The sequence below is a fragment of the Dioscorea cayenensis genome, chromosome 19 (assembly GCF_009730915.1).
Source record: "Dioscorea cayenensis subsp. rotundata cultivar TDr96_F1 chromosome 19, TDr96_F1_v2_PseudoChromosome.rev07_lg8_w22 25.fasta, whole genome shotgun sequence".
Taxonomy (NCBI): Eukaryota; Viridiplantae; Streptophyta; class Magnoliopsida; order Dioscoreales; family Dioscoreaceae; genus Dioscorea; species Dioscorea cayenensis.
This window is the reverse complement of record NC_052489.1, coordinates 24,527,742-24,550,052: the sequence shown is the minus strand read 5'-3', so window position 1 is coordinate 24,550,052 and position 22,311 is coordinate 24,527,742. Positions and strand designations below refer to the sequence as shown.

The 22,311-nt window shown below is 37.0% G+C and overlaps 3 protein-coding genes and 1 long non-coding RNA gene across 9 annotated transcripts; 1 reads left to right on the top strand and 3 right to left on the bottom strand.

Annotated features, from left to right (window-relative positions):
- Positions 1–1,279: 1,279 nt before the first annotated feature.
- LOC120249873 (zinc finger protein GAI-ASSOCIATED FACTOR 1-like) lies at positions 1,280–4,265 on the bottom strand. Its single transcript, XM_039258564.1, has 5 exons — positions 3,951–4,265; positions 3,690–3,855; positions 3,194–3,590; positions 2,898–3,112; positions 1,280–2,364 (listed from the first exon to the last, which is right to left on the bottom strand). Exons 2-5 carry the CDS (start codon positions 3,823–3,825, stop codon positions 1,523–1,525), a joined length of 1,590 nt encoding a protein of 529 aa, XP_039114498.1. The 5' UTR covers positions 3,826–3,855; positions 3,951–4,265; the 3' UTR covers positions 1,280–1,522.
- Positions 4,266–6,083: 1,818 nt separating this feature from the next.
- On the top strand, positions 6,084–10,913 carry LOC120284152 (COP9 signalosome complex subunit 4). Its single transcript, XM_039290948.1, has 14 exons — positions 6,084–6,316; positions 6,391–6,542; positions 7,197–7,300; positions 7,417–7,477; positions 7,566–7,658; positions 7,746–7,846; positions 8,331–8,439; positions 8,829–8,873; positions 8,951–9,019; positions 9,118–9,209; positions 9,296–9,338; positions 9,979–10,038; positions 10,303–10,362; positions 10,600–10,913. The coding sequence occupies exons 1-14, from the start codon at positions 6,157–6,159 to the stop codon at positions 10,672–10,674; spliced, it is 1,224 nt and encodes a 407-aa protein (XP_039146882.1). The 5' UTR covers positions 6,084–6,156; the 3' UTR covers positions 10,675–10,913.
- An 87-nt stretch (positions 10,914–11,000) lies between these two features.
- LOC120284151 (pseudouridine kinase) lies at positions 11,001–14,321 on the bottom strand. Of its 5 annotated transcripts, none has more exons than XR_005543418.1 (10): positions 14,172–14,321; positions 13,944–14,069; positions 13,737–13,839; positions 13,589–13,636; positions 13,063–13,160; positions 12,819–12,933; positions 12,316–12,398; positions 11,663–12,215; positions 11,403–11,542; positions 11,001–11,313 (listed from the first exon to the last, which is right to left on the bottom strand). XR_005543418.1 is itself a non-coding variant. In XM_039290947.1 (9 exons), the coding sequence occupies exons 1-9, from the start codon at positions 14,262–14,264 to the stop codon at positions 11,496–11,498; spliced, it is 1,266 nt and encodes a 421-aa protein (XP_039146881.1). In that variant the 5' UTR covers positions 14,265–14,321; the 3' UTR covers positions 11,400–11,495. The 5 variants fall into 5 exon arrangements, 1 of the variants encoding a protein (XP_039146881.1); XR_005543420.1 differs by having other exon boundaries at positions 13,737–13,873; positions 14,172–14,308; XR_005543419.1 differs by lacking the exon at positions 13,589–13,636 and having other exon boundaries at positions 13,734–13,839.
- Positions 14,322–16,483: 2,162 nt separating this feature from the next.
- Positions 16,484–19,340, bottom strand: LOC120250195. 2 transcript variants are annotated; one of them, XR_005532964.1, is made up of 5 exons: positions 18,842–19,339; positions 18,558–18,769; positions 18,296–18,465; positions 18,057–18,108; positions 16,484–16,674 (listed from the first exon to the last, which is right to left on the bottom strand). It is a non-coding gene; the product is annotated as an uncharacterized LOC120250195 (long non-coding RNA). The 2 variants fall into 2 exon arrangements; XR_005532963.1 differs by having other exon boundaries at positions 18,296–18,769; positions 18,842–19,340.
- Positions 19,341–22,311: the final 2,971 nt, after the last annotated feature.

Genomic DNA, 22,311 nt, shown 5'->3' with positions numbered 1-22,311 from the left:
AAAAGGAAGATAAATTTGCAATTTAGAATCATGAATTTTAATATAGAAATAGAATAATGGAATTTTAAATTATTTTTGGTTTGGTTTTGGGTGGTGCGTTGAATGTTTTAAATTTTAATTTGAAAGTTAGAAAAAGAGGCTACAAAGAGTTGTACGGTCGGATCGAACAAGATGCCACCACTACGCGACAAACCATGTCCGTCCAAAAAGATAAGCTTCGATGTACTACCTCGGGATAATCACCCCCAAATCTTTACTATTCTTTTTTTTTTTTAATTATTTTATTATTTTTTCTTTTTGATCCCTATTACTATTCAAAATTACTTTTTCATTTATGACCCCCTCTCTTAAGTACTTGCACTGTTGCACATGCGTTGAAACTATTAAGAAAAAGGCATGTCGGCAACTAAAAAAATATTTGAAGGTCTAATCTCTCAAGATTAAAGATTAGCACGATGAGATGAGATTATAAACCATCAAGTAAAAAGTAATTAAGAAAGTGATTAAAGGAAGCATGGCTTTCAGAGCTTGTGGGAGTTGGGAAAAAGCTTTATGAGTGTAACAATAGTGTACTTGAAGGGGAATGACAATGCATTAATTAGGTGGGTCCATTACTTAATTACAAACTTTTGACTGGTCACATGCCAGACAACTCTCTTATACATATGCCACGTGTCAATACTTTACCTTAGTACCATTACATGGTTTTGTTTCTCAGCTTGCTGAGAAAGGTATGCATCCTTGAAGGAAGCAAACTCCATCAAAAAGGTACAAAATTTGATGCTTTAAATGAGATTTCCATCCGCTCTAAAGAGTAATCCCGGAAACATATTTTATCTTTAATTTATTACCCTGATTTAACCCATTCTAATCCAATCACATTCATTTATTGTTATATTGTTATTGTGACAAGAGTTCATGTAAAAGGCATTTTATCTAAGGAATGATAAAACTAAGGCTTTTAAATGCAAATTTAGGAAATGAGAGATTGAGACTCTTGGAAAATAAGGGGGGTGGTGGGGGTTAGTATAGCATTCAACTTGGTTTAATTGACAGGCCAAGCACTTCCATGATGGAACCCACTCCCCAACGAAAAGTAAGTAGTCCTCATCTGAACCCCCACTTTGGGTTCTACGGAAACAGTGGACCCACTTCACTTCCTCCTCTTTGTAACCGTCACAGCAACCTCACTTGCCATGTTTCTAAACAAGTAAACAACAAAGACAAACGGTTCTTCTCTTCCTCTTCATCCTCAAATCAGACAACAACCATTCCCACATTATCCTCAAATCCAGCTGAAATTCTCATATATTAACTTCATATAACAACAAAAGAGCAACAAATTAAACCAAAAATAAAAAAAAAAAAGATGAAGAAAAGAACATATCTAAATCCTCCTCTTCGTAAACAACTTGCTTCCTAGTTCCTACCAATAATACAAAATAACAGAGTAATGAACACGTTCACTCGTCTGTGTCCTTCCCTATACACTGGAGGGTTATACTTCCAGAGCTCGGCACTGCTACAGTAATGCCGGGCTGCTGGGTTTGCCATCAGCACCATCCCATGGAGTAGCAGGGCCAACTGACATGTCAAGGCCCGAACCAATCGAAGTAATCAATGCCGATAGGCCGCTGGTAGCGGAGCCACCATGACCCATTCCTAGGCCTAGAAAATCCATTGTTGCTGGTTTTGCTGTGAACAGGGACGATGGGCCCATCATCAACTCTGGCAGTCTGGTGGCATTGTTATCGTAAGTAAGACCGAGACGGAGCCCGGCTGAAAGCATATGTGGCTCAGGTTCAATCTGCTGGTGGTGTCGCCACTGCAAGCTTGTGTCGGGGGCACTGGTTTCTTGATGGGAAGGAGATGTTGAAGTACTGAGACCGAAACCACGGAGAAGTGATGCATTTGTGGCAGCTGCACCCATTTGTGCGGCCTTCTGCAGCAATGCAGTGGCGGATAAGTGGGGTGATGTTGGTGCTGGTCCATACTGCCTGCGCTCAGGTGGTTGTGAGAAGATGGAAGCTGAGCCATTGGATGAGAGACATAGTGAAGGTGTATCTAGAATTACTCCACGGTCCTGACGACTCATGGCTCCAATAAGATCAGAGAATGATGCACGCTGCGTGGTTGTTGGGGCAGTAGCTGGCACCACCGTAGTGGCAGTGGTGGTAGACGGGGATGTCCACAGGCTGGCAAAGAGACTAGTGGAGGCACTGTTACCACTGCTGTTAGTACTGTTCATTGTCACAGTGGGTGCTGGTGCCGCAGCTGCTTGAGGGATGCATTGCAGAACCACGGGGACAGCGTTGGTGGTGGTGGTGGTGGTGGTGGAGGAGGACTTCACCTCAGGTGGTGGCTCTGAAAAACAAAAAAGTTAGAGAAAAAGAAAGAGAGCAATGATGGGTGGAGAAGATTTGGTGCGCTTTGATCTTCATGAGGATTAAAGATTTAAAAAGATTTAACAAAAAAAAAAAAAAAATCAAAAATCTCTCTCGACTGCAGCGAATGGAAAGCAACTGGAAAGTAATGTTAAACAGAGGGATGCCTTTTAGGGACGTCTATCCAGAAAGGAACACCACCACCACCACCCAAATCAATCCTTTTTCTATGCTTTCCCGCTTTTGATCCCCCTTAATCCTTCCCTCCCTTCTATTAACAAGTGTATGGGATTCGGATTGGGTTGGAATGATTTAGATTGCTTGCAAAGCAATGGAGAGAGTTCTTTATTTTTAAAGAAAAGAAAAGAAAAGAAAAAAAAAAAAATCCAAAACTTGCAAACAGATCCGACAAAATTCTACGGAAACATAGAAAATGATCTATTTTTGGTGTTGGATTAGTCTAAAAAACTGAATAAAAGAATCAAGATAAATACAAACTAGAGAGACGCCTACCTGGTTTTTGTTGCTGTTGGTGTTGGTGTTGCAGCTGCTGCTGCGGTTCCGGCGACGCGGCAGGAGAAGAGCACGACGGCGCTTGGGCGGTGTTCACGGCCTCGTTCTCGGCTGCCGCTGCTGTGGCCGCCGCAGCCGGCGCGTGCGCCTGCATCTTCGCGCCCTCCACTGTAAGAGCGTCACAGAACGCTCTGTGAGTGATGAAGCTGTCTCTCCTGCACAAAGGACCATGTATAGATATCAAATTCAAAGAATAAAGGCGAGAAAGGTAGCGTTTGAATCTGGGACGTACATACCGAGAGAAAAGAGTGCCACAATCGCAGCGATACTCGCGAGTGCCGCAGGTCTTAGAATGAGCCTTCCAATCAGACTGGACTGCGTACTTCTTCGAGCACTTCTCGCATTTCCATTTCTTCTCGCCATGTTTCCGGCAATAGTGCTTCTTGATCCCGGTGAGGTCACCGAGCGCACGTGATGGTTCGTGGTGTACGCACGTTGGTTCCGGGCAGACGTACACCCTTTTCTTCGCCTCCTTCCCCGTTCTCTGCCTCAGCTTCCACGGCAAGTTATGCCCCCTTCGATGGAGCTGTAGGTTTTGATCTCGTTGAAACCCTTTGTTGCAGATCTCACACACAAACCTATTCGTTGCCATCAACGTCTTTGGCGACAACGCGATCACCTCTGCGTCCGGATCTGAACGGGAACCAAAGAAAATTAGCACAAAAACGTCCGATCATCGGATCATTTGTTAATCAATCCCCAAATCCTCTCCCGTTTCTTAGTTTCTAGTACCTGGCATTCCGGGGAGGTTACGCTTCTTCTTCACTGGAGCAACCGGCGCCTGCTGACCGGAGGAGGATACACTAGCCTCTCCAGATACCGAGTTCGACGCCGTCATCACCGAAGAGTTCTCCAATTCCGCAGGCATCACCACTGCTGCAGCTCAAACCCTCAAACCCTACGAAGAAAAAGAAATCACCAAAAATACCAGCTCGGTTAGCTCAGCTTGACCCTAGCTAGCTACCAGTCATGGAATCCAATCAAACCACTTACCTAACAATCCACAGCTAGAACACCTCCCTCCAGCTTCAAATCCACCACTCCGATCGCCCTAATACCTACCTGATCGGAGAACCCAGAGATCGTAACCTCTAAAGCTTACACTTGGTAACCTCGCTTCCAAATCCAAAGGATTGAACGGAAGCCCATGAACAGGAGGATCAGAAGCTAACGGCGAGTTCTCCGGCGAAGTCCGGCGAGAGGGCTCAACGACGACGATGAGTAGGAGAACCAAAGCCACAGCGAAGAAGAGGAGACTTTTTGAGAGGGAGGAGGATGATGGAAATAAAAATTATAATAATAATAAATAAACTAAGGCGGCGATGGTGAGAGCTTGAGTTTTCTTACACTTAACCATGGTTAACTGAACCCTTACCCTGGGTTACCGCTTCTTACTAACTTGTTCGCTGGATTGATCCTGTTCGTCCACGTGGCACCCGACGCAGCGCCCCTGGGAAGCGCGGCATCTGGCCGGAGGCCCGGGTTTAGTTTCGAACTCCCTTGTTTTGTCGTCTAGTGACAACCTATTTTTCGCCTAATTTTTATTATTTATTTATTTATTATTATTCTTTTTGGGACTTGAGTGTAATTTTGGTATTTGTTTGGGGGTTGTGGTGGTAGAACACTGTTGTGTTATTGTAGTCAATTAATGGGTCTTTGCCAGGCTGGCTCATTATGGTCCGCAAGTTATCCGGTTTGGGTCCATTGTTTCTTATATTGGGTCGAGCCCGTTATTTTTCATATAGGGCCCTTTATGTTAGTCGGAAATTACCGTTCAAGGAATCAAGTTTCATTTGGACCAGCGAAAATGGTCAAAGTTTGCCTAATTTATAAATTTTAAAAAAAAATTATTAAAAGAATATGGTAAAATTACTTATACACCCTATAAAAGTAGGGAATTGGTAATATATCCTTCTTATGTCCTTTTATAAAAATATTAAACAAGTTTGGTCTAGATTCTAATATATTTATTTCTCAGAAGCAAACAAAAGATTCAAAATTTTCAAAGGGTGTTAATGTAAAATATGCCGAACAGAAAAAGAAAGGCCAGCATGTTCTTTCCCTGCACCTTACTCATTGACTAATGCTTCAACAATTATGTTTAAAACTCTTAAATGTTATCTTATTTTTTTAATTTACTTGGTTTAGTTTGCTTAATCTTGATACCCTGAGATTTTCTCTATTAAACTCCATTAGTTTAATTTATTGTTCTCCTTTACATTAGCTAGCACTGACCAACCATGTCCAATAGTTTAATTAATTAAACACCGGTTGATGTAAGTTAATATATCATTTAAAATGTTAGACAGGGCCAGACAAAAAAAAAAGATTAAGAGCTGATGCCAAATCTATTAAATTATGAAAATAAAACAAGGGAACATTGAAGCATTCATCATCAACATGAGAGTACTTAACTTAATTTGATAATGACTACTTAAACCAAACTCTTTTTGGTTACTTGCTTGCATGGAAACCATTTTAAGTCCTTTTGGGCTTCATTTGTTATTTGGCTTGCTTTTTATTGCTGCTGGTCCTGGGACCATCTCTTGCTGCATCTTCAGCAGCAGGAAAGGAAAAGATTTGAGATAATGTATTTTAGTAGTTTTGGATAAAGGACCTCTTTAACTTCTTAACTATTTTTCAAAATTACCAAAGTAGATCATGTTTAGTTTTTTACATGGGTGCTTAATAAAAGAGTTGGTATTTTTTTTTTTTTCAACACTAAAAATGCACACTTTAAAAATTAACGTTCAAATTATTTTTCATTTTTTATTTGAAAAAAAATAAAATATAAATTTAATTATTACAGTGATGATGCTACAGAAAGACTAAAAAGAGAAAATTTACATAAATAAATGCAATTTACCCGCAAAATTTTACTTTGTACTTCAAGTAACGATGCTGGTTTTTTATTTCTTTATCAACACAAACATAATTGAAGTGTTCGTAGGACATGCATGCAATTGTTCATTATATTTTTTATTTTAATTAAAAATTACTCGTATAAATTCTGTCTATGAACTGTACTATTGGGCCCAGCCCAATATAAGGAATTGGTTGGATCAACCAAAAAGCAAAAGGCCCATGAGTTCCGGCCCAATTGTTCACCAAGCGAGGGTTTAGTGTTTTTCCCGGTGGCCGGGAGAGAACAAGGACATTGAGAGCGGAGGAGGAACGCGAGCTTAGGGTTTTCGGAGCCATGAGCGAGGAGGGGAACAAGGCCATGGAGAGCGCTCTGGCTAGTGCCTCATCGATCTCCGATCAGCGGCAGAAGATCGAGCAGTACAAGCTCATCCTCGCCTCCGTCCTTGCTTCTTTGCCCTCGGACATCTCCCATGCCAAGCGCCTCATCGATCACTGTAAGAGTTATGGATGTTTTCTTTGGTTTGTGTCTTTGAATTGCTTTTGAATCGAGGTTTTGGATTTGTGGCAGTGGTATCGGATGATGTGCCGCTGGTGGTGTCAAGGCAGTTGTTCCAGAGCTTCGCCCAGGAGTTGGGAAGGTTGGAGCCGGGCGTGCAGATGGAGATTGCGCTGTATGCGTTGGCTCAGATCCAGCCCCGGGTTGTCTCTTTTGAAGAACAGGTTTGTTTCTCATGATTTTGTTGTGCCATGAAAGCTTTTTATAGAACAGCAATTAGGGTTTTGACAATGAATTTATCGTGTATTGTGTTGAAAGTTGAAACTCCTGCGGTTGACTGAAGTTTTCACGGTGTTAACAAACAATTTAGGCAGTATTTTGCATATATTGTTGGCTGGATTAATCATTGAACAATCTTGAGAGTGTGCTAAGACCAAGGGAAAAGAAGATGGGGTTGGTGGGGTGGGAATTGTTTTCATATTTTCTTGTTAAATGAAGAAAATAACTTAATTGCTTTGCTGGCCTCACCTTCATGGTTGTGCATTGCTACTGGATACCGGAGTTTGTAATTGGTTTGGTAGTTGCACACATGTCTTCGTGTTGGAGTTCATCACATGTGATTCTATTTGTTTCTGATTAGACCATGTGTATTACATTTTTGAATTATCTCCTTAGAACTCTGTAGTGGTGAATCCTATGATATAGAATTTAACCTGTGTTTCTGATGACTGAATACCTAAAACATATTTGTATAAAACGATTTACGCTTCATTCAGGTTATAGTGTTACGGGAGAAGCTTGATACAGAATTTAACCTGCGTTTCTGATGACTGAATACCTGAAACAAATTTGTATAAACCGATTTATGCTTCATTCAGGTCATAGTGTTGCGGGAGAAGCTCGCAGAAATGTATGAATCTGAGCACCAGTGGTCAAAAGCAGCGCAAATGCTAAGTGGAATTGATCTGGACTCAGGAATAAGGTTGATTTTGAAATTCTTTTTGGAAGTTATATATATATATATATATATCGGGCAGCTTGTTTGGATGCATTTTTAATGATATAATAAAATTTTGGCATACAATCATATTTTATCAGGGTGCTTGATGAAACATACAAGCTGTCCAAGTGTGTGCAAATTGCTCGCCTTTATCTTGAGGTTTTTCCATGCCCTCTATATGAATTGACCAATTATTCTGGTTCAGTCACATCTGAATGTTATTTTGTTGCTGTTGCTTATTTCTCAGGATGATGATGCAGTAAATGCTGAAGCATTTATCAATAAAGCTTCTTTTTTGGTCAGCAACAGTCCACATGAGGTCTTGAATTTACAATATAAGGTGTAGATAATGTCAAATTGTGTTGAATACTGAAATCTAGTGTTTTGCATATGGTATTTGAACTGTCTTTGTCTAACTTTTTGACAGGTTTGTTATGCAAGGATATTAGATTTAAAACGGAAGTTTCTGGAAGCTGCACTTCGTTATTATGACATTTCACAAATTGAAAAACGACAAATTGGGGACGAGTATGCTAATTTTTCTATCTTTGTATAAATACTGATCTATATAACACTGAGATTCTTCATTGAATCAATGAATCTGTTGTCTGTTTTATTTGTTTCTTTTGTCTCATCCACTGATTTATCCATGTTCTATTTTTTCTGTTATGTTTTAACCTATTTCATTCCTTCACTCCCTTGGTTTATATGAATGCAACTTTTCATGTCAACTTAACCCTCATATTGTGTGTGGTAACTATGCTTCAATAGTCTGTGGTAACTATGCTTCAATATTTTAACCTTCGTTACTATGGCTCCATATCTTCTAAGTTGCTTTCCTACTAGAGTCTTAATGGTCTAGTAGAACTTTCCTGTTTTATTAATACAAAGCTGTTGTAGATGAATGGTAGTATGCTTTTGCTCTTCCACATGTTAACTAACTTTGCAATGAATTGAATTTTTATGCTAATGGTTGCTCATTCATTTGTATGAATGTATCATTTGATCTTAGAGAGATCAATGAGGATGCACTAGAGCAAGCTCTCAGTGCTGCTGTCACCTGCACTATACTGGCCGCTGCAGGTCCGCAACGGTCTCGTGTCCTAGCTAACTTATACAAGGTATGTATACAATCTCTTATCTGGAGGACTATGTGCTAGTGCTTCATATGAGAAATGTGTGATATGATTCCCGTCTTTCAGCATACACTTCAGTAAGACCTTTTGTGATTTAGATCATGATGCAAAAATTTGTAGCTGTAAACTTGGTTTATTAACTTTCAGATTTGCTTTTACTTATATTTGTTTCTCTTGCATTTAAAACCTATAGGTTATACCTGCATATTTGGTTCAAACTTTGAAGGTCAATCTACTGGTTGTGATTTTATTTTTAGTTTGTCTGAAATGTCTATCATATAAAAAGTGAATCTTGTATAGATATCAGGTTTTCATTCCTTGCTTGTTTAAGGATAAGCTACATGTAATTTGATATCTTTGGCGTTCATGATCAGGATGAGAGGTGCTCGAAGTTGAAGATTTACCCAATATTGCAAAAGGTACTCACAGTACAGAGGCTTTTATGGCTGGTGAAGTATGACTTGCATCTAATGAACATGGTTATGAATGTGTTCAGGTATACTTGGAAAGGATATTGAGGAAGCCAGAAATTGATGCATTTGCTGAAGAATTGAAAGCACACCAGGTACAATGGTCCTGCCTCATGAACATGATATGCTTTCATTTCATCTTTCTTTTAACTAAGTAATTGAGCCATCATGTATATATTTTTTTTTCCAACAGAAAGCTCTTTTACCAGATAATGTCACTGTGCTAGATCGTGCCATGATTGAGCATAACCTTTTGAGTGCAAGCAAGCTCTATACAAACATAAGGTTGACAGGAGATAGTAATTCCTTGCACACTAAACTTTCCACCATCAATATATCTCCTTATTAACTTTTACTTTCGTTTTCATCAGTTTTGAAGAATTAGGCACTTTATTGGGTATAGCACCACAAAAGGTACTGAATGCATTGACCATGTTTCTTCTTCCTTATTGTTAGCCGATCACTATATTGGTGTTGTTTCGTTTTAGTTATAACACCATGTTTGGATCAATATGCTAAGCTACCTTTCTTTATTATTCTTATTTTTGAGCTTCAAAGAAAATTGGGGCTTGTTTGTGTATTCTTTTTTCATAACTTCAATGAAGCTGTAAATCAATGTGAATTGCTAGATTGCTTGCCTGTTAGGAATGCTAGTTCTTGCTTTTTGATTGCATTGATTAACATCTCAAATTTGTTCTTACTGAAACTTGGGTGGAATGTTCTCTTAAGCATGATTGCTGTTAGTAAAAAAACTGGCATCCTTATTTATTCTCTTACATTTGTGTCGGCACGAACTCCTTTTGATTAACTTTGTTAAGAGAATTGTTTGATGTATTTTGGCAATGATTTTGTAGTAGTCTACTTTTCTTAGATATTGCCTATTGCACACTTAATTGACAGCATTCCTGAAAGTTGATATACCATTGAAATTTTATACTGTGCTGGTTGCCATATCTTGACTTTTAATTATTGTTTGCTTTGTGTTTGCTGGTATTGTTTTTTTAAATAAAAAAATCAAGTTCCTGACAGTCTTAGGCTTGAATATTCTTGATAGGCTGAAAAGATAGCTTCACGGATGATATACGAGGATAGAATGAGGGGATCAATTGATCAGGTATGTTGTCACAATAGTTTAGTTAATTGCTTTTGATACACGAAGCAGGATTATGCAGTCTCAGTATTATACAACTTCTAAAATGCCACTCTAGACATGCATATTCCAAAAGAATTTTTCTTATATACAATTTATGTATCTGACTCAATACTTGAGATATTAGATCCCTTTGATGTTTTAGTTCTCCAGATTATAAGTTATATTTTTCCTGTTTGCCGTTATTGTTATTCCATGATTTTTTAGTAGAGCTGTCTGTTTTTTCAGGTTGAAGCTGTCATTCATTTTGAAGATGACACTGAAGAACTGCAACTGTGGGATCAGCAGGTGAGTAATGACATTGCTGGTTACACGATACCTATCCAAAATACCGGTGATAACTTTATAAACAAGAAAAATCTTTTCCTCTGTCATTGGACTAAAAGTCAAGAATCTCCATTTCCATCATCCATTACCTATCAATAGCATGATATAATGACCACTTTATCAGAAAATGGTCGTATGTGCTTTTACTTCTCTGTTTCTGTTTGTCTGGAACCATGATTCACTGCCATGGGCTTGCAGATTGTGGGTTTGTGCCAAGCACTCAATGATATCCTTGACAGCATGACAAGTAAGGGCGTTATGGTACCAGTCTGAATGGACAGTCCTACGCAAGCATGCAACCCGATGGCTGACAAAGCTCAAGTACGGTGGCTCCCACACCCAAGTAAACCGGCTTTTTGATTTTAGGGAGATTTTTCATGGAAGAAACACTGTGTATTGTTCATGGATCTGGATTTCAACAGAAGAAAAAGAATAGGAAGGAAATATCATTGCTTTTTCTTTCATTTTCCTTGGCATTGGATTGTCTTATTTCATTATCATCATCATTATTATTTTGGCAAGTCTGTTGATGGATTGAGTTTATTCTGTGTTTATTCCACCAAACATGTAGCAATTTTATCCGTTATGAGAACAGTGTATGATCACAAACTGTCTTAATTAGCCATGTTACTTTTTAACTCTGGAACAGCTGATCTGGGTGCAGTGTTCCATTATTCGTTCAGACCGTTGTAAACAAGAACACTACCAACAGAATAAAACCAAAGACATAAATGCCATCTTAGACTATGACAAAGCAAGATGTGATCTGTGCATAATTTCAGACTGCACTCTATGGATGTCATAATCAGCCACAATGATCTGCCTTGTAGCATGTGCTAAATGGACACAGGTCTGGGTAGGTACCGGTTGCATTGGCCATTTGTTTTCGTCATATTCCTACTTCCAAGGTCACTGGAAGGAAAATGGGATAAGGATCAATGACCCAACCATCAACAACATAAATGATGAAAAACACAAAGACAATAGAGATAGAGATATACAGGCAATGCAATGCTTGTGCTTGCACTCTTAAACATGACACTTATTATCAGACAAGATTCGCGCTGTCCTACAAACCATACACTGCCTCTTTGTCAAAACGCAAGTGGTTGGGCAGATGACAAGATTTTCACTGCTTCATCTGCAAACATAGCAAGCCTGTGTCAAACTTAAAAGTTAAAACTGTCTAAATAACTACCATAACTGATAGGAGAACCTCTGAGCACAATTAAGCTCTTCAAATGACTTATAGCTCCCATACCTTTAATTGTTGTCAAGCTATATTTTGCGGGCACGTTTGATTCGGCTTCCACAGCTGCTTTTGCTACCGTTATGCCCACAGCGATACTTTGCATCACATCTATTCCAGCACAGATCGATGCGAGGATTCCACCAACCAAGCAGTCTCCTGCACCCGTTAGGCTTACCACTGATGCAGGAAGAGATGGAAAATGATAGGCGAAATAAGATGACTTCATTCCTGTCTCTGTGTAACAATGAAACCGGTTTGCAAGAGAGTTATTATTCACAAGTTCATATAGCTGCCTACTGGAACAGCTAGCTGTTCTTCGATTCAATGCTTCATTGATAAAATCTGGACCTCCTGTACAGCATACGAATACACCATATGAGCCCAGAGTCACGATGAGCACTTTGACACCCTTCTCCAGCAAAACACATATTGCTGGTTTTAGCATTTGGAATAAAGTTTCTATGGACTGGAAACTTTTCGTTATGAAATCAAACTTCTTGTTTAATGATAAAGCATTTGCCATAGAAATAAGCTCATTGACATTAGGGGAAGCAAATGTTATCTGCACAAAAAACAGTGTGTTGCTTGTCAAAAAATAATAAATAAAACAAACATACCATTATGACAAAAACTGTGAAATGTTTTGGGCCCAAAGCACTTACATAATTTATGATAGATGAAATTCTCACAGACTTGGTTATTGAGACTGGTTCAAACCATAGAGGAATGCTAAATTCTCCTGCCACTGTAAAATGAAACTAGATGTAAAGAATCAATATGGCTAATGATAGAATACAGACAATTGGCAATTAGTACACGAATTGGAATTGAGAATGTGTAAGCTAGTCCCAGAACTGTAGACTTTGTCAAGTCCAAATAACATTATTTTAGTTTAAAATAAATCGGATAAATTAGGCATATTGTTAAAGACTAGACCTTCAATATATGAAGTTGAATTAAAAGTCTTTAAGCAGATCAACAATATGATTTTAAAGAAAAACATAAAAATTTGACCACATCTTCAGACAAAGGTCAAGGATACCACTGTTTAGAACAAAATACAAGCTATAAATAATGGAAGCAATAGCCATTAAATTACGGTTAGTGGGGAAATACATGACTTCAGAAAGATGGAAGAAAGAAGACTGCAGATGATGCAACATACGTTGACAGGCAGCTTTAAGTGCTTGAGGATTCAAATTTGCATCAACCATCACCACTGGCGCGGAACGTATTTTGTGACTAAATTTTTGAATCCATTGTGGAGTCACAAATGTTTCCTTTTATGAAGATATCAGATTTTCAGAATGTAAGAAATACATCATTAGCAGTTTAAGAGATCCATCACAGTAAAGTTCTTCGGATGAACAGGTTAAGTTTATAACATGATAAACCATCAAATAACTTACAACTGCTTCAACGCTGGCCACAGCTGCAGCCAGTTCACCACTACAGTCATATACATTAGACACAACAGGAGTTGCCATGCCTTGAAGCTTGAGAATTCCTATATAAACATTTTACAAGAATGGCTATTATGGGATATGGATAAGCACTAAAATTTCAAATCATTAGTCCCTTGGAAACCCAGAAAGAAATAGCTAGAAGAACCACATGATACTTCCAACTGAGGGAAATTCAACCTCTGGGGAAAGTGTACAAGTCTAACTAAGATGCTTCCTTGGAGTAAATTGCATAAAAGTTCATAACATGGTTGGGACAATATATTAGAAAAAACAAAGAGATAAATAAATGAACAGAGGCAATAAAATTCAAACTCACTGGCATATCTTTTGTAAAAAATTGATAACAAACACATAGTAATAAATACTACTGCAAATAAGACACAAGAACTAGTAGTGTTGATTTCCTACAACTTCTACACAGTCATCGAAGCAAAACAATAACTACAAACCAATTGATATCAGATATTACCTTCTGTGGAAAAACCAGCAGATTTCCAGTACTTTAACAGCAATTCCCCTCAATTTCAGAGAACACAAAAAAAAAAACACCAGAATCAATTAGCAAATTTAATTCACAAAATGCAACATATCAACAGTGCAAAGGAAAATTCAACCACCAGCCATATCAAGTCCGACAACACTAATAATAAAAGGTCTTGTCCCAAGCTTTGACATGCATTCAGCAACATTCCTAGCCACTCCTCCACTGACATACTTAACCTGAACAACAAACCATTGCAAGATATCCAATTTACTGCAAAAATTTACTACTAAACATCAGGTAAACATAACCAACTATAAATCCAATCACTTAAAAAAATCACCTTGCCAGGCGTAGTGGTTCCAGGAACCGGGTGAGCATTAGGAACAGCATTGATATCCAATACCATGCCTCCGATAATGATCGGAGAAGAGGCATCATCGATTTTCTCCGACGAACTCACTGGATTCTGAGATTTATAGAACACCAATGACAATAGGTTCGCTAGATGATTAAACAACGAAAATCCAACAGACAAACGCAACGAGAAAAAAAAAATGAGGACTGGTACCCGATTGAGGAAGAGATCTCCGGTTAGGGTTTCCGATGGTTGGAGATGGCCAGCGATCGATTTGAGCCTCCTCAAGGCGAGGTTCTCCATCATCACTCCTCTCTCTCTCTCTCTCTCTCTCTCTCTCTCGCTCTCGCTCTTGCTCCCAGAGAGAAGAATTACTAATGTTTTTCTAATTAAACCCCATGAAATATCAAAATTATTTGAGTTCTAGAATTATTTATTTAAATTGTACACACTTGGAGGAGTTTTAATTTTTATTTTTATTTTTGAGAAATATCAAAATGAAATGGACTTCTATCAATTTTTTTTTTTTAATTATAACACCAATTCAATAGCTTTAAATTTATTATTGCTTCTTTAAACTTAATTGTGATAATTGCGACTATCCTACACTACTGGTTGAAGAAAAGTGAGGTTCAATTGAGACGGATTTAAAAATTTTGTTTAGTGAATGTAAATTAAAAAAAAAACTAATTATATTTTAATTTTTAATTTAAGTAAGAATAAATTATAAGAAATTAAATTTTTTTTAATTTATATACAATATATCCTATAGATTTTTTAAATCTCATATTTTAACAGCGCATCTCCTTATGTGGATCCGTTTGCTCCTTATGAGAGTCTACTAAATTACTAATCTCATTTTCTCTATTCATCTAATCACTAGTTATTTTTTTTTTAAGTATCAACAAATATATGGAATTCTATAACTATTTTTTTAAATATAATTTTGTTGTTGATTTATTTATTTATAACACCAATTCCATTTTAATGATCACTCTGTATGTGCTTCAAATCCCCAATTAATCGCAAATATTTAAGATCTTGTTAGTTTTGAATAATTAATATGCTTAATTTTTTCAAGCTCGAGTTTGTTGTTAGTTTTTTAGTCTGAGAATATATATATTGACATAGAACTAACTGTTTAGATATATCTATATCTATATAATATAATATTCAAATTTTTTTTTTATGGATAAACCACAACTTTATTGAAAGAAAGACAGTACAACCAAGCAAAGAGCGAAAAAACTAGAACACACTGAAACTCTCACCAGAGATGAAGCAAAACAAGGTAATTAAAAAGTCAAAAAACAACTATGTAGATAGGAACCACCAAAAGGAGATGTAAGTCTACAAGGCTGAGAGTAGAAAACTCTACTCTAACACTGGAGTAGGATATAGATCGCCGGTAGCATTGGAAACTCTAGCGCTGATGAAATTGATTAAGCGCTTGATCTTCTGGGCAACCTCAGCCTGAGTCTGGTGATGATTATCTGTAGCCGTTGAAAACCAAGAAAGTAGCATATTAGCAATTTTTAATAGCAATGCATGAGTAGGTAGTGCTATGAATTGAAATATGCGATTGTTGCGTTCAAGCCAAATATTCCAAATATTCCAAATATTAGCTCTAATGCAAAGATCCCAGAGAGGTTGACATTGAGGTTGTAAAGAAGTAATCCAGGAAGTCCAAATCGTTAAAATTGAAGGAGAACTGGGATTAACTTTCAAAAGATGAGCGAAGAAAGACCAGAAATGTGAAGAAAAAGAGCAATCAAAGAAGAGATGATCAATAGTCTCAGAAGCTATGTGGCAAAGTACGCATGTATCAGTTGTGCTTTGAGAGATACACCCTTTTCTAAAACGGTTAGTAAGGGTGGGAATTTTATCTTCCCAAGCAAGCCAAAAACAAGGATTTATTTCTTGGGGGTGGGAGAAACAGAGAATATTCTAGCGCTACAAGAAAAATAGGAATTTGGCACGGTAATTTTGGCACGGAAATAAACCAAAAAACCGTGACAAACTGATTTTGGCACGAATTTTGGCACGGAATATTAACCGTGCCTATAGCATGCGTGACAAATGTAATTTGTCACGGAATAGTAAAACCGTGACAAAATTGTCACAGTTTTTGTCATGATTGTTGACACGATTGATTTTGTCACGGTTTTTGGCACGATCGAGTTTGTCACGATTTTTGTCACGATCGATTTTGTCACGGTCAAATTTGTCACAGTGTTTGGCACGGTCAAATTTGTCACAGATTCTGGCACGGTCAATTTTGTCACGGTTTTTGGCACAATTGATTTTGTCACGATTTTTGGCTGTCACAAAAATAATTTTTGGCACAATTTTTATCACGTTTTTAAATTTAACATGATTGTTGACACATTTTTTGTCACGGTTTTTTTCACAGATTCGAATTTACTGATGCTATTGACATAATTTTTTGTCACGAAATCTGGCACAATTCTATTTGAAAAAATAAAATAACTCACAAATAAATTTATTTAATATTAGAACCTGCATTTAATTTCATCAAAATATAAATTACAATATTCGTTAAATATGCAAAATGTTATTACAATCATAGCACTATTACAATAATAAAGTCCAATCTAACATAACTCTATACATCATCATAAACCCTATACTTAATCTTAAAGAAATACGAGCTCTTTTCGGAATTGGACAGTGCTTAGCTGCTTCTTCAATGTCACTGCATATCGTGTAAATTTCATAAGATAATGCCAAATTAATATCCAGAGCATCAATACAATGTTTAACGACACATTGCAATTACTGTACAATTTCATAGAAGAATAAAGTCAGCAAGTTAGTTCACAAAGACAACATATTAAACCAGAAATTCCAAGGTAAAATGAGACAAAAGAATCTTGGGACAAGATAAAGATCCAGAGTATCAAACATTAGTACACAACAATCACAAAGAGTGCCTTCAATTCAAATATCTAATGTTGCCGTAAAGCTTCAGGGTGGAATTTATAATTGTGCCGGGAAAGGTGAAACAGATACACTGAATTAAGTACATCAAAGGTAATCCATAAAATATCCACCAGATTGACAACTATCTATTTTTAAATATGTTTTTATTTCTTTTCTGAAGATTGTCTATTAAGTACATCAAAGGGAATCCATAAAGTTTTTAAGAAATATTTCTCTTCTAAGTATGCATTAGGTTTTTAGTGCAGGGAAGCAATGAAGGGATAAGGCAATGCCATGGTAGTAGTGCAACAATCAAAAACTACCAGAAAAATACACACATCAAAACAAAATTAACCTATACTACAAATATGATATAAGATATATGTTTTTACCTATGTGTCCTTTTTGCCTCTCCTCTTTCATGTTTCATTTTACTTGTTTTTATCCACTTGTCATGAACTACATATATACACACACAAATGTAATGATAAAAGAAAGATAATTGGTATATAATGGGGCAGAGTAGCTTTTTAGAATTTCAAGTTGAAAAGAGTTTCATTGGAGTGTGGAGTGGCATGTAAACCACTCAAAGTCAAGCAAGAGCCGTAGCCCATAGGGAAGTTGTCTGATTGTTTAGTCATTAGTCCAAAATAATTCCTCACACTGTACTATGATTAATTTATCAATCTAACTTCTAGTCCTTCACCATCACCAAACCAAACAACTTGTGTAGTGACCGTCTTTCAAGTTTCAACTTGACCTCTCTACAAAGACATTGATAAAGATTAAAACAAAGAAAAAGATCCAAACAAAACTGAGCACATCATGACATGGTATATTGATAACAATATATTATTATTATTGTTAAAACAAAGAAAAAGATCCAAACAAAACTGAGCACATCATGACAGGGTATATTGATAACAATATATTATTATTATTATTATTATTATTATTATTATTATTATTATTATTGTTTATAAAGACATGTAAAGGAAATGAAGATGCCCTTTGGAGAGGAAATATATTCTATACAGAAATTGAAAAAGGATTTCAAATTTTGTATAATCTAAGAATGGACAATTGGCAAACACATTGGGAATTTATTAGCTTAAAAGTTTCCAAATTTATTTCATATTCAATAAGCAAACTTACCTCCAAAAATCATGTGTTCAGCAGAGAAATCTCCTTGGAGTGGAACATCTCCCTGAAATAATCAGATTACTAATAATTAAGCTGGAACTCTCAAAGAATTCACAAATGAACATTAATTTCCAAATTATTCCTACAGATTTCCAAAAAATCAGCAAATTTTATGCATTCCTAGTATTCACTCCTCTAAGTATCCACCGAATTTCACTAAATGTATCAATTTGGATCTTAGAAAAACTCACAGCTTAGCCAATGGTCTTGCTCCAGATCTTCAACAACGTCGTCGATTTTAAAGACATTAGATCAAATAGTATCGTGTGAAACATAAATATAATAACTGACCGTGCCATCGATTTTAAAGCCTTTTGTCCATTTGATAAGAGATCCTGACGCAATTGATGATTGTAAATGACTGTAAATGAGCAGAACAAATTTGACTTAGAATTCAATGAGAAAAAACATGGCAAAATCTTTGAAATTTAACATGTAAGAAAATGGACTCACATATTTGCAAAAAACTCAAAAAAAAAAAAACCTTCACTTGACGACAAGATCTATAACTTTCAACAAGCACAAGACAACATCTAAAAATTCAGATAAAACACGAAGAAAATACACCAATCAGGATTAGAGAAACTTTCAAAAAGAAAATCCCAATTTTAAGAAACTGAAAAAGAAATCTTTCCCAGCCAAGATCTTCAACAACGTCGTCTTTCCTGCAAAAAAAAATTCAAAAAAAAAAAATCAAAACCTAGAAAACCCAAAGCTCATGCGTGAATTAGGGTTACCAGATCCATTGGCGCCAATGAGGAGACAGCGCGATCAGGGTGCGATGTTGAGGGTGAAGTGGGAGAAGAGTTGAGGCTGGGCATCGTAGGCGAAGTTCATGGCCATCACCTCGATCCCGTTTGTCTCCATCTATGGATCCCTCCCTCTTGCTCTGGCGGCCGCGGTGGTATGACGGTGAGTGAAGCAACGAGCGGCTTAGAAATAGAATAGAAACACCCGGGCAAACACGTAGTTGGCCTGGTAGCTTCACAATTAGACGAGGAGTTTTGGGCGACGTAGTCGAGGACGCCGAGGGTGACGAAGAGTTCGCAAACGGTGAGTTGGGGCTGTCGCCGGAACCGGTGTCATCGGAGGAGGATGGTGAGGATGTGGAGGTGGTTTGCAGTGCCGTGGAGTTAAAGGGCAGTGGGTATGGGGACCAGATTTGGGGGTTAGGGTTTGGGGTGAAGATGGAGGAGAGGATGGGTTTTTGTTTGATGGAGGGCTCTTGATAACTTTGATGTTGGTTGTGGACCGTCGGATCTTGATGCCAATCCATCAATCAATTAAACTAACACATATCTATATTTTAATATTTCAAGATTAATAAAAACCGGAAAGTGAAGACATTGTTAAGAAAATTAGCAAGGAAATTAGGGATTATTATGTTTAGTTATGGAAATGAAAATTTTGACATGTTCCTTTATTTCTCACGGTTTTTGGCACATCCAAAACTTAAACCGTCTTAAAAAGCCGCCTTAAAATGTCAGTATCTTTCTGTTATCAGTGGTTTTTGAGCGCAGTTTAGCAACGCAAACAAAGATGACAATGATGAAAAAGGATGGTGTGTTTATCACGGTTTTTGAGCGAGGCAAGCCTAATGCAGCAAAAACCGTGCTAAAATGCCAGTATCTTTCATTATCGCGGTTTTTGGCATAGTTTGAAGCTAGCCGCTGCTAAAAACCATGACAAAGAAAGGGATGGTGTATTTGTCATGGTTTTTGGCACGACCAAGCCTAAACTGCGCTAAAAAACCGTGTCAAATACCATGTACTCTATTGTCACGGTTTAAGCTTGGCCGTGCCAAAAACCGTGACAAAGAAAGAGTTGGTGTGTTTGTCACGGTTTTTTGCACGGCCAAGCCTAAATCGTGCCAAAAAATTGTGCCAAATGCCATGTACTCTATTGTCACGGTTTTTGGCACGGTTTAGGCTTGGTCGTGCCAAAAACCGTGACAAAGAAAGAGATGGTGTGTTTGTCAAGGTTTTTGGTACAACCAAGCCTAAACCGTGCCAAAAATTGTGCCAAATGTCATGTACTCTATTGTCACGATTTTTTATACGGTTTAGGCGTAGCCGTGCCAAAAACCGTGACAAAGAATGAGATGGTGTGTTTGTCACGGTTTTTAGAGCACGATCAAAGCCTAAAGCGCGTCTAAAAAACGTGACAAATGCTATGTACTCCATTGTCAAGATTTTTGGCACGATTTAGGCTTAGCCGTGCCAAAAACCGTGACAAAAAATGAGATGGTGAGTTTGTCACGGTTTTAGGCACGACCAAGCCTAAACCGTGCCAAAAACTGTGCCAAATGCTATGTACTCCATTGTCACGATTTTTGGCACGATTTAGGCTTTTAGCCTTGCCAAAAACCGTGACAAAGAATGAGATGGTGTGTTTGTCACGGTTTTAGGCACGGTTTTGGCACTAGTTTTTGTTTAAATTTTAGACGAAAATATAAATGGTGCTAAATACTGTGACAAAATTGTCATGATTTGGTAATCGTGCCAAAGACTGTGACAACTTTGTCACTATCTTCAGCTTCGTGCCAATTTTCGTGAGAAATTTGTCACGGAATAAAAAACGTGCCAAATAAATGTGCCAAATTTATGTTTTTCTTGTAAGCTAGATTAGTGGCAAAATAATTAACTTAAATTATTTTGGCCCAAAAGTTGTTAGGGCTAGAAATGTAATATTCATGTCTTATATTCAACTCTTTTAAGTTTTATTTGATGTTTTATATTAAAGCACAAATTAATGTTTGACACATCTATTAATTGTTATGTCAAAACAAAACATGTCATTAGTGGCTCTAATCTTCAGAAATCTATTTCAACAAAAGCCTAATAATATTCATGTTAAATTTAATTTCCATTGAAGTCCCATGGCTATGTCATAAGATATTAGTACGATACTTATTAATCTTATTGTCTGCATTATTATAGCATATAATGAAGCATCTCATGTGACTAATATCTAATAAACAATTGCCACTCAATGATTATAAATTGGACTTGATTTATTATAATTTTGGTATTTGCCTAAGTTGGCATGATTGACCAATATAATTATACATATATAATATCCTTTTGTTGAGCTCTCTACGATATGTTATAATTAAATCAATCAGAGGCTCATCATCATGAACTTTTTATTTTCCCATCATTAGACGTTTTATAATATTCATTTGTCTTTGGTTGAAAATTCAAAACAATGTGTGTGGATAATTCAAGGACGATTAACAAGCCGCCATCTCTATGTGCTCTAGAGAGGGTTGGTAAAAGCTAGTAGTTTTCTCTCTCTCAATCAACATTTAACACTATATATATATATATATATATGTATGTTTATGTATGCATGATAAGATGATGGACACCATTGACAAACATGCATGAAGAGATGCAAAGATGAATGATCATTATGTTAGGCATACATGATACATGCATGCATGCATAGGTATGAATGCATGCATGCATGAGCTTATTTCTATAAGAGCAAAAGCTCAAAAGGGTGACAGGAACCAACCTTAGGCACACTTGATTATTTCATGAAGGCATACCATTATTCCAAACATGGATGACCATGTGAAATTCTATCACCTTTGATCATCTCTCAAAGAGAGAAGGTATGAAACCCTAACTCACTATAAGGTGGCTTTTACTTATTCTACATTGGGTATTGCAACCTTATCCATCATTAAGAAGATGATGGTGGATTTGGTCTTTGTATCTTTCAAAGATAACTCACTTGGCCATGCATGCTCTTCAAGTCTTTTAAGTTTTCTACATATATATACACCAAGGATGGTGTAGTACAAGTAGTACTAGGTTGTGTTAACTTTATTTGCTTTATTGGATGTTAACATTTCTGCATCAAATTAAAGATAACACTAAATTTTTTGGGGCCACATGAATCTATGCATGCATATGTAGATATTATATCCTATTCCTAAGATCTTGCTTGCATGAAATAGCTTTTTTAATATATATATATATATATAAAGAGAGAGAGAGAGAGAGTTAGGGTTTGTGAATATAACACATAACTCATTGTTGAGGTTCATAAATGAATAGCTAAATCATGATGATTTTATTATTGAAAAATTGTGGTTCAATTGCGAGAAGTCCGATTTCGGTTTAGATTGGACTTGTGGAAGTTTCGAGTTTGTATTTAATTTCGTACAATTATTTTACCTTATTTGAAAAGATTTCAT

Coding starts and splice junctions, on each gene's coding strand:
- LOC120249873 (XM_039258564.1), bottom strand. CDS start 3,825: ATGCCTGCGGAATTGGAGAACTCTTCGGTGATGACGGCGTCGAACTCG. Junction 3,113..3,193: donor TGTGGCACTCTTTTCTCTCG/GTATGTACGTCC, acceptor TCCTTTGTGCAG/GAGAGACAGCTTCATCACTC. Junction 2,365..2,897: donor CCAACAGCAACAAAAACCAG/GTAGGCGTCTCT, acceptor TTTGTTTTTCAG/AGCCACCACCTGAGGTGAAG.
- LOC120284152 (XM_039290948.1), top strand. CDS start 6,157: ATGAGCGAGGAGGGGAACAAGGCCATGGAGAGCGCTCTGGCTAGTGCC. Junction 9,020..9,117: donor AAGAATTGAAAGCACACCAG/GTACAATGGTCC, acceptor TTTTTCCAACAG/AAAGCTCTTTTACCAGATAA. Junction 9,210..9,295: donor AAGCTCTATACAAACATAAG/GTTGACAGGAGA, acceptor CGTTTTCATCAG/TTTTGAAGAATTAGGCACTT.
- LOC120284151 (XM_039290947.1), bottom strand. CDS start 14,264: ATGATGGAGAACCTCGCCTTGAGGAGGCTCAAATCGATCGCTGGCCAT. Junction 13,840..13,943: donor GAACCACTACGCCTGGCAAG/GTGATTTTTTTA, acceptor TTTGTTGTTCAG/GTTAAGTATGTCAGTGGAGG. Junction 12,216..12,315: donor TTTCATCTATCATAAATTAT/GTAAGTGCTTTG, acceptor TTTTTTGTGCAG/ATAACATTTGCTTCCCCTAA.